The sequence below is a fragment of the Pipra filicauda genome, unplaced genomic scaffold, assembly GCF_003945595.2.
Source record: "Pipra filicauda isolate LSUMZ 115617 unplaced genomic scaffold, ASM394559v2 scaffold208_size1342795_pilon, whole genome shotgun sequence".
Lineage (NCBI taxonomy): Eukaryota > Metazoa > Chordata > Aves > Passeriformes > Pipridae > Pipra > Pipra filicauda.
In genome coordinates, this window is record NW_024104319.1 from 59879 (window position 1) to 73919 (window position 14041).

At 42.8% G+C, this 14041-nt stretch overlaps 1 protein-coding gene across 2 annotated transcripts; it reads right to left on the reverse strand.

The window, feature by feature from the left end:
• Nucleotides 1-3277: 3277 nt before the first annotated feature.
• MARVELD2 (MARVEL domain containing 2) lies at nucleotides 3278-12151 on the reverse strand. 2 transcript variants are annotated; one of them, XM_027712449.2, is made up of 6 exons: nucleotides 10899-11978; nucleotides 9473-9505; nucleotides 7711-7847; nucleotides 6661-6832; nucleotides 6194-6244; nucleotides 3278-5251 (listed from the first exon to the last, which is right to left on the reverse strand). In XM_027712449.2, the coding sequence occupies exons 1-6, from the start codon at nucleotides 11976-11978 to the stop codon at nucleotides 5135-5137; spliced, it is 1590 nt and encodes a 529-aa protein (XP_027568250.1). In that variant the 3' UTR covers nucleotides 3278-5134. The 2 variants fall into 2 exon arrangements, with proteins under 2 accessions (XP_027568250.1, XP_039236878.1); XM_039380944.1 differs by lacking the exon at nucleotides 9473-9505 and having other exon boundaries at nucleotides 7711-7873; nucleotides 10892-12151.
• Between the last annotated feature and the right edge of the window lie 1890 nt (nucleotides 12152-14041).

Here is a 14041-nt window from a genome sequence, read left to right on the forward strand (position 1 = left end):
CGCCAGGCCCCGGCGGTGGTGTTTCTATGAGGTGCCCCCTCGTTCACCTCTCGGAGTCATGGCACCGTCTGGGTTTACCTGTATTTCTGTAATTAACTGAAACAATTCTAGTAATTAACAGAAGAACCCAAGAGCCTGGAAAGGCCATGCTGTAGCACTGAATTTTAACACGGTTATGCTCGTAGGCCAGTTAATTAAAGCAGCTGTCTACCGCCCTGGTATAGCAAAAGCAAACACTTTCAGGCATTTTGATGTTACGTGTTTATGTTTTGCATCTACCTAAAATAATTCTGAGCATCCATCTGATGTCACCAAGAGTTTCCATTTCGTTAGCATCGCAGTAAGGATTAGGTCAGAGCCAGCTGAGCTAAGTGCTGACTGCTCTGCAGAGCAACCAAAACTCTAGGGATACAGTGGAAATGTGCCAAGATTGGGTTTCACCTCTTCAATTACAGGAAAAGTGCTGAGTATCCGTTCCTAAGGGGGAGAGGGGTGCGTCACTCTGCATCCGAGTAAGACAATAAATGAGGAAGAAAACGTGTAAACAGTAGCAACACTTCCTGAAACAGGAGCAGGGAAAAGACTTGCCACTTCTGCTGTACCCTGCTGTACACTTCTGTTGCGCTTATCGGGAGCAATTTATAAGGGAAAGAGAAGTGAAATTAACTTGCTTTCAATTAAACCATGCCTGGGGAAAATTCACAATTTTTTTAAGGAAAGCAATCTACTGAAGCCAGGGAAAAGGGGGATTCTATAGTTTGAGAAGCCAAGATTTGCTTCTTGGAACTGAAATATCTGTACTTCGATCTATTCCCATTAGAACACATGCCATCCTTTCTTTAGGAGGAAAAAATCCAATTTATAAAACATTGAAAGGGAAAATGGCTGCAAGCTGACAATTTTATAGGAGAGAAACGAGACTTCTTTCAGAAAAGCGATATTTTTTATTGTCAAGGCCAAGAATTTCAATACTTGACTGGAATACAGGATATACAATAATTTTGTAGATTATGATTGTCCAAGTGCTTGAAATTCCATCACAATTTTGAGATTAACGAACTAAATACTGGATACCTTCTTTTACGATTTCAAATCAATTAGGTTTTTCATTGCCATGAGCATGCTGTCATGGAAGCTAATCCACCTATTATGCTATCCAAACTTTTGGGTACATCTGTTAGGCGTTGCTTTATCTGGCCTGAAAAAATGTACAGTTCAGTAAAAAAGTGTGCAGATGTTGCCACAGTTACCTTGATCAAGGACATCCAACTGTTTTCAAAGACAAAAAAGGAAAAAAAAAGGTCCAGTTTGGAAACTATTAAATTTATTCCTAGAAACTGTAAGTCTCTTGGGTAATTTGCTTTAGATCTGTGGAGACAGGAGAGCATTTTCTAAGAAGGATAAAGCTTCTTGTTATACACAGGGGCTGAGGACAGGCTGTAATTGGAAGCAGACACTACATGCCTGTGGATGTAGGACAGTACTACTTGGTAAGATTCAAATACATGTTAACTACACCTTCTGCAAAAATCCAGTCACACGAGTAAGACCACACAGACTGTTAACATGTACATGCAAAAATGTAGATTCACAGAGTTGAGCCCAGAGACTCTGCATGAAGAGACTGAGGTGATAATCATTTAACAACTTCAGTTTTGTCTGGAGTATACCTTCTATTCTTTCAGGATATCAAGAGACTACTTGCCCCGATAGCTCTGATGGTAACTAATTTTCAATTCCCTCCTAATTTTTGTCTTGCTCCAACTTGCTGCAACTCCCAGCCATTTATTCTTATTTCGTTAATCTCAATTTCTTCTATAGATGAAAATGTTTCTTAAACTAATAATTCTTCTTTGGCACGTTCAGAGCACTGTTGAGAACTGATGGGCCGAGAGACCACAGAGAAAAAAAACTCCAGGCCAATTTAGTATATATGATAAAAGAGCAGGTCGTTTAATCAGGCCCTCAGGCCCAGGGGAATACATGCGACACACTTGCACCCAGGCAGTGGTTCTGTGGTTTTATAATAAGATCCATCCAATCCCAGATTTATCCACCCCCTCGGTTCTGCCCAGTTCTGCCCCTGACACACCCCTTCGGGAACTGGTTCTGGGGTCTTTGGGACCCCTTCTTCCTTATCTTCATCTTCTTCACAGCAGTACAGCCCTTGGAGCTCCTCCAAAGTCCTGGGTTTGAAGGTTGCTTTGTCTGTCATGGTATCTCATTGTTCAGGCCTAGGGTGCAATGTTCTTAAAAAGAGGTGTTTTCTACAATCCTACCTTGAAAAGAAAACTAAACACGCTAAAGCAATTTAGAGGGTTTGATATGAAATGGGGTAATAAGGTTGGGTATTTGTAAACTACTATGTTAAAGGGTAAGGGATTATACAGCTACCTTAAAATCTACATTTACTACACAACTACTTCTATAATCTACAAAAAGCTAAAAAAATCCTAAAAGCTCTGAGGCATCACAAGAGAGACCTTTTTCAGTCCTCCACTGACAGGTTAGAGCAAAACCAGCTGACTGTATGCACCAAAAGTGCCTTAACAGTCCTGAGGCCCCAAGAGATACAGGACTAGGCAAATAACTTACTGCAATGGTTGCAACATGTTGCCCTGCTGCAACCTAAGGATGCCCTGCATGCCTTGGGATGGTAACTTGGGAAGTCCAGTAGTGAAGTAAACGCCTTCTCGTGAGGCTCCACGCTAAGCAAGCCCACTGCCATGCACTGCACTAATCCTGTTTGGACACCAAAAAGCAGTCAGAAACGAATATTTCTCTCCCCAGCTTCTCTCTCCAACTTTTGGAAAACCCCCTTGGCCACAAGGGTGGCATCTTTCTAGGAAACATGGACCACACCCAGTAACACAGCTATCCACATACAGCTGTCTCCACTTGGTTTACTTGCCCGTTCCACCCACAGGCATACTGTTCCGTTTTCCCAGCTCCTTTGTTGGAAACTTTGCAGGAAAGGAGAAGCATGATAGCTCTTCACAGGTTATGGAGACACTGTCTGAGGGACCAGGAGCCAGTTCCTCATAGACTGAACCTCAAGACCACTGTCAAAGAGAGCCTGGGGCTGGATGTCAGTGTCCTATGGAAAGAAGACCTATTAAGGGTGCAGACTGTGAATGTTCCAAAGAAAGTATCAGTCAGCTTATTTTTAGCACTTTATGAACACCAGTTGAACCTTAAAGTTGTGTTCATCTTCTTCTCCTATAATTGATGCAATGCCCACAACTCTCAATGAGAAAAAAAATGAGAAAACTGGATGTAAAGTGAGAGGTCATTTATTTAGACTTTGGGGATTTGGACAAGTATCTCTCTTACAAAGAAGAGTTTAACAAATATACAGTGCAACAGGTATAAACATTTGGCCCATCTCCTTTATAAAGTAGAGAGATTTCCTGTTTGAAATTAACACAAACTAGAACGAGAGAGAGTGGCATCTGAAGGGAGAGGGAAAACAAGGCTGTCATCTGATTTCAGACTGATGAAAACGTTGAGGCACCTTCAAGGTAGATGGGACTGAAGGTTTTCACATGAAGAGGTGCCAAGTTTTCAAGTTCTCTCAGTGTTCCCATGGTGTTTTGTGCTATTTACTTCATCCACTAAAACTCCTGGAATTAAGTGGCTGATAAAATTGGAATGTCAACTTTATAAATATGAAGGTGGGTGTGTGGCCATCAGGATTGCAGTGTGAATGATAAGGGCTGAAAAGTCAGAAGGGCTTTAACTGTCAGAGTGAGGTATGTTAACAGAAGTGAAGGACAGAGGTAGTACTACCATGACCATTATGAACTGGAAACGGCTTTCCTGATGTCTTTCCTTTAAATTAAGGCAAAAGTTAAAAACTTTCTTTTAAAGAAAAAATGATCCCTAATAAAAATTTGCAACAACCTTAATCAGAACAGCTTTTTCTAACAAAATGCCTTTATAAGCAATAGAGTAATATGGCTGCGTTTTTTATATTAAAATATATTTCAGAACAGACAAATTGAGGTTGTAAAAAACTGTACAGAGAAACTATTAATGCTTCTAACAATTTTAGTAAGTAAAAATAATTAACAAAGATGTGAAAAAGGATACAAGGTTTACTGGCTTATGAAAACATCTACACATACAAACCTATCCCCATGATAATATCCCCAAGAAAATATAAAAATATATATTGAATTTTTGCAGATATGCTCCAGAAAGAATGTCTGTTAATATGTTTTACCTGACCTTATAAATGATACTAACAATTTATACTTTGAATTAATTAATTTTGCTTAACTCTCTGAATGCCAAGTTCACAAACATCTGCTGCCTAGACAAAATGTCCTGTTACTTGCTGATGAAGAATAAAGTGTTTTGCCTTTAAACACCTGTACTAATCATAGCATGACCCAGAAATGGCATGCAGAGCCTAATGACATATAGCAACACTAATGGAACATTAATGTGAGTCCCATCCTGTACCTCTATTCCATGTATAAATTTGTTGCATCATCTCTAAAGAGGGGAATAAAAAACTCAAACCAAAGTGCCCCTCTCCACGTTGCTTAAATAGGAAATTATTTTTCATCTCTCGCTGGGTGAAATTCAACATAATTTCTGGCACACAGTACAGCATTTGGAAATACAATACAAAAATTCTTATTAAACTAACTTCTGAATTGACAAAATTATTCAATATGATGAAGCACTCCATCAAAACCCAGACAGAAAGAACAACTCAGCTCTTCCTGATATCATTTAGATACCACTTAAAAATAAAATCTGAAATTAACAGCATTCATTTCTATGCAAAATTTCCACATGGTATTTAGAACTGCCTTCTCTGGTGGGCTTTGCAAGTTTGCAAATACAGTATTTTCAAATAAAGCATTCATATTTAAGAGGTAAGGATTTCCACTAATGAAAACAGAATGCTAGAAGACTTTTTCTAAAGTTATCTGATAACTTCAATTACATTGATTTAAAATTGGATCTTCATACAAAACCTACCAGTAATATACAACATCTAAATAAGCAACAGAATGATTAACTAATCCCCGTAGCTGTACTGTTCTGAGTAAATAAATAGGTTAAAATATGCATATCCATTTAAAAACCAGAAAATAGTATCCATGAAGTGAAGGCATAGCTAAGTTTCTACATTCCAATTCATAACTTTATCATAGTCCTGAATTCGTTGTTTTATGTGAGAAAGCTTGTTCTTTAGATATTCACAACGCTCCTTTTTCTCCAGAAATGCAGGATCCTGCCAAGAATACAAAAAACTTTACATTAATATATTACGTTTTCATATTCTTCCAAGAATAGTCTATTATCAGTTATGTTCTTGACAAAGGACAGTATATAAGTTGTCTCCAAAAAATCACTTTTTTTTTTCCCCTGGACACAATTTTTTATGTCCTGCTTCCCCTTCCTTCATGAAAGGCTAGAAAAAGATGTTCTGCTTTTATATGTTGTAGTTACTTAGTAAACAGAGCAGTTTTAAAACGGAAATCTGCAAATATAAATGACATCCTACTACATAATTTAGATTTTATAGGTGTGTTGTAGTAAATGCAATAAATCCCTCCCCTCCAAAAAGCTATGAAGTTTAACTAATACAGACACAAACTTTGAATTCCATGGAGGAAGAAAAATTGTATTTGTAATGTATTATGGTTTTAATGGAACACAGATACACATTTGCTCTCCACAATTAAAAATGACCTCTTGGATGACACTGAAAATTACTTTTTCAGAGTGCCTAAATTCCATGCCTCAAAAAACACAAAACTACTTTTCTAAGGTAAGATTATGTTTTCTGTTATTATCTGTTGGCTGTGTCAGTCAGTGAATATAAATGAACCCCAAATGGATCCCAAAAAATAACTAGTTTTCTGAGTGCAGAATGCTAAGAGATGCAACATACTCTCAGAAGATGAAAATGCTTAGTTGTGTGCTTGTGGTTTAGGTTTTTCTTCCACATCTGGCTACCGGAATCATCATTCTCAAAACAGGTTGTTGGCATGAGTGTGTGGGTTTGTGTCCTAACTTTTCCAAAGTTTTAGAAGAGAAAATACACACTGTCCTGTCATGTCTACAGATACCCTGAGCTAGTGAATTGTGCCTAGTGTCAGAACTGTTGGCTATTTACACTCTCTTTGCTATTAATTAGATTCACTAGCAGCGTAAATCTAAAAATACTTACATTTTTTTTCTTCTTGTATTCTTGCAGAACTTTTGATATCCTTTCCTGTTCCTAATGAGAGACCACAGATTTTTAAACACTTTGAGCATGCTCCATATCTTCATGTAAATTCTACAAAATACTCATCAAAAGCAAAATTCTCATTATAGTTGTAACATTTCAGTTGTAAATCTTGTATTTGAGAAATAGTGGAAGTACATTAACTGTGATTCACTCAAATGTAAAAACCACTAGTATGAAACAAACAAATAAAAAAACCCCAGAAAAGCAGGTATATGTCTTAACTACAACTTGGTGTGCTTAACTAATGATCAGACAAGATGTCACATATTTGGGAAAACTTTCTCTCCCACCAAGTCACAGCCAGCCCTACAAAACACTGTGTCCTAGCTAAAGACAGTCAGAAACTACCTAATAATACCACCTAATACCACTGTTTTCTGTGAGCCCATTTCACAAGGACTTACATATATGCTTTCAGGATGGTGGGGAAGCTGTTTCAGCAACGCATCCAGCTCATCAAACTTTTTCAATACAGCATGAACTTCCACAGACAGTTCTTTATACTCAGCAAACTGATCATTGAATACTGCTTTGTACCGGTCTCTCATTTCATTTGTTTGAATTACTGGGTATTTCCTTAAAAAAAAAAAAAACAAACAAAATCAAACACGTTTTCAAGAACTAGTTTTAGAGACAGGACTTTTTAACAAACATTTGGACCCTTCACCTTGATAGTGTATTTCTGTATTGTTTGCTAATCTCACAACCTGCTGAAATCTGCACGCCTGTAAAGCACTGAAATCACAGAATGGCTGAAGTTGCAAGAGACATCTGCAGTTCATCTGGTCTAACCTCCAGCTCAATCAGGGCCACCTAGGCCAGGCTGCCCAGGACTGTGTCCAGATGGCTTTTGATATCTCCAAGGATGGAGACTCACTCTCTCTGGGCAATCTGTGCAGATCTTCACAGTGAAAAATATTTTCCTAATAGTCAAGTGAAACGTCACAGGTTTCAGTTTGTGCCCTGGTCTATGGCAAAGAGTATAAAAATTACTTTATGATCTCGTAGTTTATCACAGAAAGATTTCCCCTCTAAAAGGGAGCATGTTACAGATTTAACACTTAGAAAGTACAAGAGTAGTCAAACTTCAGGAGCTAAAAAGGCAATTTCCCATGTATTTTACTTTTTTCTATAATGTCTGTATGGTGGTCTTCTGTTCCTTTGGCACTTACTGTACTTGCTAGATAACTTTCTGCTTTAACATTTGAGGTGTGTGTGGGGTTTCTTTTTCCATTAAGATTCTTTATTTATAATTACTGGTTTATGCCACTGAATGCCACTGATACCAGCCCTCATCCTCTCTATTTTTTAACATTAACTTAGCAAAGAATCATGGGTTCAAGACAGCACATGCATGGCATAGAAACCACGTGTGTATATATGAGAAATGCTGGGTGAAAAACATCATTCAAGTATTATCCACTAAGTTGGTTCATCAAAGTCAAGTCACTTACGCTAAGTAGTCTGGCATCACTATAGGTTTAGGAATGTGGCCTGCAGGTATATGACCATTAAGTAGTTCTGGTTTTCTTTCCACAGACTTAAGCTGCCTGTAACTGACTTCTTCTCTTGGTCTGTCATCACTTTCATACTGTTTTAAAAGAAAAAGAATTTGTTCTTAATGAAGTCAGTTTTACATAAACCACACAATACACAACTCATTGAAGACAGGGATACAAGTACCTAGTAGCAGCAGGAGCAAATAAGAGGTATTTCTCACAACCCTTATTGTAATTAGAAAATTGGTAATGAGTTACACTAATGTTTCTCACACAGTATTCTTCTTCAGTTTGTCATAACAGCAGTACCAGTGACACATAAATACTTCTTTGGGTTTGGAAAGATTCACCTGTCTCAAAAAAACAAGTTAAGGAAGTCTCTTTGGATATCCATCTAATTTTTGAATGAACAGGAATCATTCAGTTCTCTGGAGTTTCCTTTTCTCCTTGTTTCCTATCAGCAGAATCACAGAATATGCCAAGCTAGAAGGGACCCACAAGGATCACTGAGTCCAACTCCTGGCCATGCACAGGACCACCCCAAGAGTCACACCATGTGCCAGAGAGTATCATCCAGAGACTTCTCAAACTCTGCTGGGTGTGTTGCTGTGACTGTTTCCCTGGGAAGCCTGTTCCAGTGCCCAATCACCTGCTGGGTGAAAAACCTTTTTCCAATATTCAACCTAAACCTTGTCTGACACAACTTCAGGCCATTCCCTCCGGTTCCATCACTGGTCACCACAGAGAAGAGATCAGTGCCTGCCCCTCCTCTTCCCCTCACAAGGAAGTTGTAGTCTTTGATGAGGTCACTCATTGGCACAATCACCTGCTGGGTGAAAAACCTTTTTCCAATATTCAACCTAAACCTTGTCTGACACAACTTCAGGCCATTCCCTCCGGTTCCATCACTGGTCACCACAGAGAAGAGATCAGTGCCTGCCCCTCCTCTTCCCCTCACAAGGAAGTTGTAGTCTTTGATGAGGTCACTCATTGGCACAATTTATCCCTTGATTCAGAAATAAAAACATGTGCAGTCTTGTTGGAACACATAAAAAAGGATCCTGATCCAGTAGCGAATAAACAGAGAAAACGGTGGTAGGAAATTCACAGCGTCTACAGGAGACATTTAACACTAAAATTAATACACCATAACTCCTCTGGGAATCAGCATGTTCTGTTAAGATCCTATAGAATCTTTGCAGTATATGCAACCACACCTTCGTGTGGCAGAACCAGTAGCATTGCTGATGCCTCAAAACCAGCAAGGAGGTCTTTGGAGCAGCCTCCGAAACACAGGAAGAAGATCAGCTTAGGGAGGATCTACTGGCTCTCCTGTAAATGAAGCACACAGCCAGGAAGAAAGTAAGTTTAAAACCTACCTCACATCTGACCAGCTGTTTTAGTCACCTGCCAAACCCAGTAATAAATGCTACAGAACTTGTCACCTTGTAAAAGAGAGTAAGAGCACATAGAAGGCAACCATCGGATCTGCTATTTACAGTCTATTTTATAACTTAGCCTTACTAGGAGTAACTCCTTTACAAGCTTCATCCGAATCTTCTAGGTAGGAGAATGATGTACAAACCAGGTTAAAGAATTAAACCTAATCTCTTCCCAGTCAAATAACTAAATAAACAAGTCAGTCAAAATAGTCACAAGAAAAAGAATAACAATTTAGAATTATCAGTAAACATAAAAATAATTTCCCATTTCCTACCTTCTTTTCTGGAAAAGAGGACTGCGTTTTCATCTATCAAAAAAAAATATGGAAAGAACTATGTTTTATTTTCAGGAAAAATAGTATGGAAAAGCACAGACTCTTAAAATCTAAACTTTTTCAAAACCGTACTGTTAAGAGAATTACATTTATATTTAGGTACAAAGAAATTCAGCACAAGAATATTTTCAGAGCCATTTAAAGACTGTTTAAGAACAGTAGAAGGAAAACAACCACCCAAACCCCAGAAGGATTTCCCAGAGCATAGCTGTAAGGAACAGCTGGCAGGAAATACTCCATCCACTTCCCAAGCTCCTTTATTATTTCACATTCCAGCCCACGTTAACTCACTAACACTCTGCACCTTAATTCATTGTGTAGAAAACACAACAATGCCCGAACTGGTAGCTCAACCTGCAGCAATCACCTCATTCTTGCAGGACATAATTATAAGTTGGTTAAAAAGCTTTTATGTACTTTTTGAAAGTTTTATGCAAGATGGTGAATTGGGCAGCAGTGTTGGAAGTGCTGCAAAAGAGTATGCAGTCACAGAGCAGCTCTCTCCTACTAAAAACACTTTCATGCTGACCACTCTAAGTTATGCTTACGTAGGCTTCACGTACCTTTATTTTTATGCTATATTAAGTCTTATCATTTTTTTTAAAGTTGTTTTTTTTTTTGGTGTTTTCACATGAAGGAAGTTTTACACAAATGACTTGAATTCTCTAATTAAGAGTGTAAGTCTCTGCTACTATAGTTTACCATCAACCAGATGCGTATTGAATGTTTTGTGTATGGGCAAGGCCAGAAGTCAGGCAAAATACTTGCCCTGAAAAAGATAAGGCCGACGGAAATCTGACACACCAAAATCTAGCCCGCTCTGTTATTACTGTTATTTTCTGATAACTATTGTAAGGAAAGATGAAAAGAAGTAGCTTTGAGTTTCGTTTGCAAAGTAAAAAGTATTTCGCGTTCTTACATTTATTCACACTAGCACTTGATGCGCTGAAAGCAGTTTTAAAATAAATGCTAGGTGGCTTTAAGCCTAACCCTGCCGAACAGATGAACAAGCACATTGTTAATTTCTTCCTTTGTTTGGAAAATACACACCAGGAAGTAGTTCATCAGCTGACTCAGGAAGAGAGTCCAGTATTACAAAGAGAACAGAGCCAGGGTGAATTATTAAAAAAAAAACAAACAACAAACAACAAAAAACAAAGAGTCCAAGAACTTGGGATTGACGTCTTAAAAGGTCTCTCATCAGGTAGTCTCAAATAATGTAAGACTGGTTAAAATTCCCCCTGAAGGCTATGGACCTGCTGCGAGAAGACATCTGATACGACTCCATCTGAGACATGGTAAGACGTCACAAGTGCTCCCTATCACGCCGTACCCAGCAGACAGAAAATGGTAACTAACGACTTACCTCCTGTTCCATTAATTCCCTGCGCCTCCTAGCCCCTTCGTGCCTCCATAACTTTAGAGAGACCACTGCACTAATTAGGTAGATGATCACCGTGACAAACAAGAAGATGATTGCTGCAGTCTGACCTCCTTCCACACGGCAAAAGGATGCGTTTATCGGTGTCTTAAACAACTGGTAATAGCAGAGCCCACCTCGGTTGGTGTCGTTTACGTACACTATGGCAGCCGACATGTAGAGAAAGAACAAGGCCACATTGATCCCGAACTCGGTCAGAGGCCACCAGTTGGAATCAAGGAGGATAGTCCGGTAGTACATGGACATGCCCAGCACTAGCAGCACCATCGTGACAATCCACGCCATTCCCGCCGCCACCAGAACGAAAGGCGTTTTGGGTCCGCTGTAGGAGTATCCGCCGTAGGCGCTGCCAGCCCCGTATCCGTAGGGCTGCGAGTACCCGAACATGTTGTACCACTCGTTGTCCTTGTGCACGTAGGCGGTGACACAGGCGAAGACGGCGGCGCCCAGCAGCAGCTCGGCCACGCCGAGGATCCTGAGCAGCCCTGCCCAGGACTTCATGTAGGCGTACCGCTGGTGGTACTCCTCCACCCGCTCGCTGTACGTCCGCCCGGTGCCGGCGCGGCGCTCCAGCGAGCCCAAGGGGTCATCGGAGGGCAGCATGGCCTCGGCCTCCTTCCCAGAGTTGTAACTCCCTCCCGACCCCCCGTAAGGGTCCCTGTAGGAGCCAGGCACCGCCTTGGCCCCCGGCTGCGGAGGAGCGGGGGTGGCCGGCGGCGAGCACTCGACTCCGTCCGAGATGTACCTGATATCGGAGGCCGTGCTCTCCCAGCTGGAGCCGGGGTGGCGTCTCCCTTTGAAGAAGTTCTTCCACGAGTCCGGAATGAACCGCCGGACCGGCTTGAGCTCGGCCGGCCCGCTGGGGCCGGGCCCCCCCCCGCCGGGGCCGAAGGGCGGCTGCAGGGGCAGCGGGGGCGGCGGCAGCGGGGCGGCGGCGGACGCGGGGCTGGCCCCGCGGGGCAGCGGGGACCTGCCGGGCCGCCCGCCCTGCGAGCTCCGCGACATGGCCGGCGCTCGGCGCGGCCTCGGGCGCTCCCCGGCCCCGCTCGGCTCACCCGACGGGAGGGACCTGCCGCGGAGTCCGAAGGGCAGCCGGCGCCGGGCGGGACAGAGGGACGAGCCGGGCGGAGGAGACGGACGAGCCAGGCGGAGGAGACGGACGAGCCGGGCGGAGGAGATGGACGAGCCGGGCGGAGGAGACGGACGAGCCGGGCGGAGGAGATGGACGAGCCGGGCGGAGAGCGCCCACCGGGGGCAGCCTCCCGACACCTGCACCGCCCCGGCGGCCTCACCTGCGGCCCCACGGCCTTCGCCCGGGGAGGCGGGAGCTTCCGGGCGGGAGTGGCGGGACCGCCCCGGCTGGGAGCGACGGGAGCTTTCCCGAATTCCCGGTGCCCTGGCCTTGCGGGTGCCGGCGGGGGCGCGGCCCGTGACCCGCGCGGGGGCCCCGCAGGAGGGCTGAGCGCGGTGGCCACAGAATCACAGAATGGACAGGCTGGAAAGGACCACAGTGGGTCATCTGGTCCAACCTCCCTGCTCAAGCAGGGTCATTCCAGAGCACATGGCAACAGTTGTATCCAGACAGTTCTTAAGTATTTCCAGTGAGGGAAACTCCACAACCTCTCTGGGCCACCTGTTCCAGTGCATGCTCACTCACACAGTAAAGAAGTTCCTCCTCATAGTCATAGATGGAACTTGCAGTGCATCAGTTTCTGCCCGTTGCCTCTTGTCCTATTGCATGGCACTACCAAGAAGAGCCTGAGTCCATCCTCTTCCCACCCAGCCTTCAGATACTTAGAGGCATTGATGAGGTCCCCTCTCAGTTGCCTGTTCTCAAGGCTGAACAGGCCCAAGTCCCTCAGCCTTTCCTCATAAGAGAAATGCTCCTGTCCCCTCATCACCTTTCTAGCCCTCCACTGGACCTGCTCCAGTAGTTTATTTTCTCTTTTTTACGGAGGAGCCCAGAACTTGACACAACACTCCAGATGTGCCTCACCAGGGCTGAGTAGAGGGGCAGGATCATCTCCCTCCCCCTGTTGGCAACACTCTTCCTAATGCATCCCAGGATACCATTGGCATTGTTGGCCACAAGGGCACACTGCTGGCTCATGGACAGCTTGTTGTCCACCAGGACCCCCAGGTCCTTCTCCACAGAGCACTTCTCCAGCAGGTCAGCCCCCAGCATGTGCTGGTGCTCGGGCAGCACCTGGTGCGGAGCCGGCCCAGTGACAGGGAACCACAAGGAGCCAAGCAGTCTCTTCAGACAAGCCAACACCACTGTTTTCCCATCATTTGTGAGACTCAGGAGATGAAGGAGAAATCCTGTGTGCTGCACCATTGTCTTCTGCAGAACACAAAGGGCGTTTTACGTTCACCTCAAATACATGCAGCTGAGTACAAAACAGCATTAATGCAGTAGGAGTTTTGCTTACGTTGTCAGTATGGGCTATCAAATTTTTTACATTACACTTCAGTCTCTTTTTTCAGAGGGCTTAAACTTCCAAATAGTGATTTTTTTTAAGGTATAAATTTTAATAAAACCTTCAAATGCTCACAACTTATCAAGTGTTGACTCTAGTAACACACTGTACAAATGCAAAGTAAATAAAAATGTGTTAAAGAGCGACACTAGCTGCAGTCTCTTTCTAACTGTATCAGTCTTAATTTATTGTTGCCTCTTTTTATAAATATGGCTCAGAACAGGCCTATGACTTCGTATTCAGCTCAGGTCTGATCCTGGCAAAGTTAAGGGGAAGCTGAGGAAACTCGCCTTGAAGCTGACTTGGCCTTCTAGCCCGCTTACATAGGTAAGGCAGTACTTCTATGCAGAACACACTCTCTTTAGCAGAGCCTGTTGTAGCATATTAATCTGTTCTGGTGAGTGAATGGCTGATATTTTGTCATATTCAGTCAGTCTCCTATTCCTCTGTTTTTAATTAATCTTCCTCCATGATTGCTTTAGATGCAGCCTGCAGAGGCTGAGTGCAAGGATGCTGGGTTCCAGTCCATTGGCTGAAAGTAATTCATTTTGCCTTTCTCCATCAGTACAATCATACCCATAGCATTCA

Excerpts from the sequence above, each read along its gene's own strand:
- MARVELD2 (XM_039380944.1), bottom strand. The coding sequence starts at position 11,978 with ATGTCGCGGAGCTCGCAGGGCGGGCGGCCCGGCAGGTCCCCGCTGCCC. Across the intron at positions 6,833-7,710 it reads GTGATGCCAGACTACTTAGC|GAAATACCCAGTAATTCAAA; the intron begins GTAAGTGACTTG and ends TTTTTTTTTAAG. Across the intron at positions 5,252-6,193 it reads AATACAAGAAGAAAAAAAAT|GATCCTGCATTTCTGGAGAA; the intron begins GTAAGTATTTTT and ends TATTCTTGGCAG.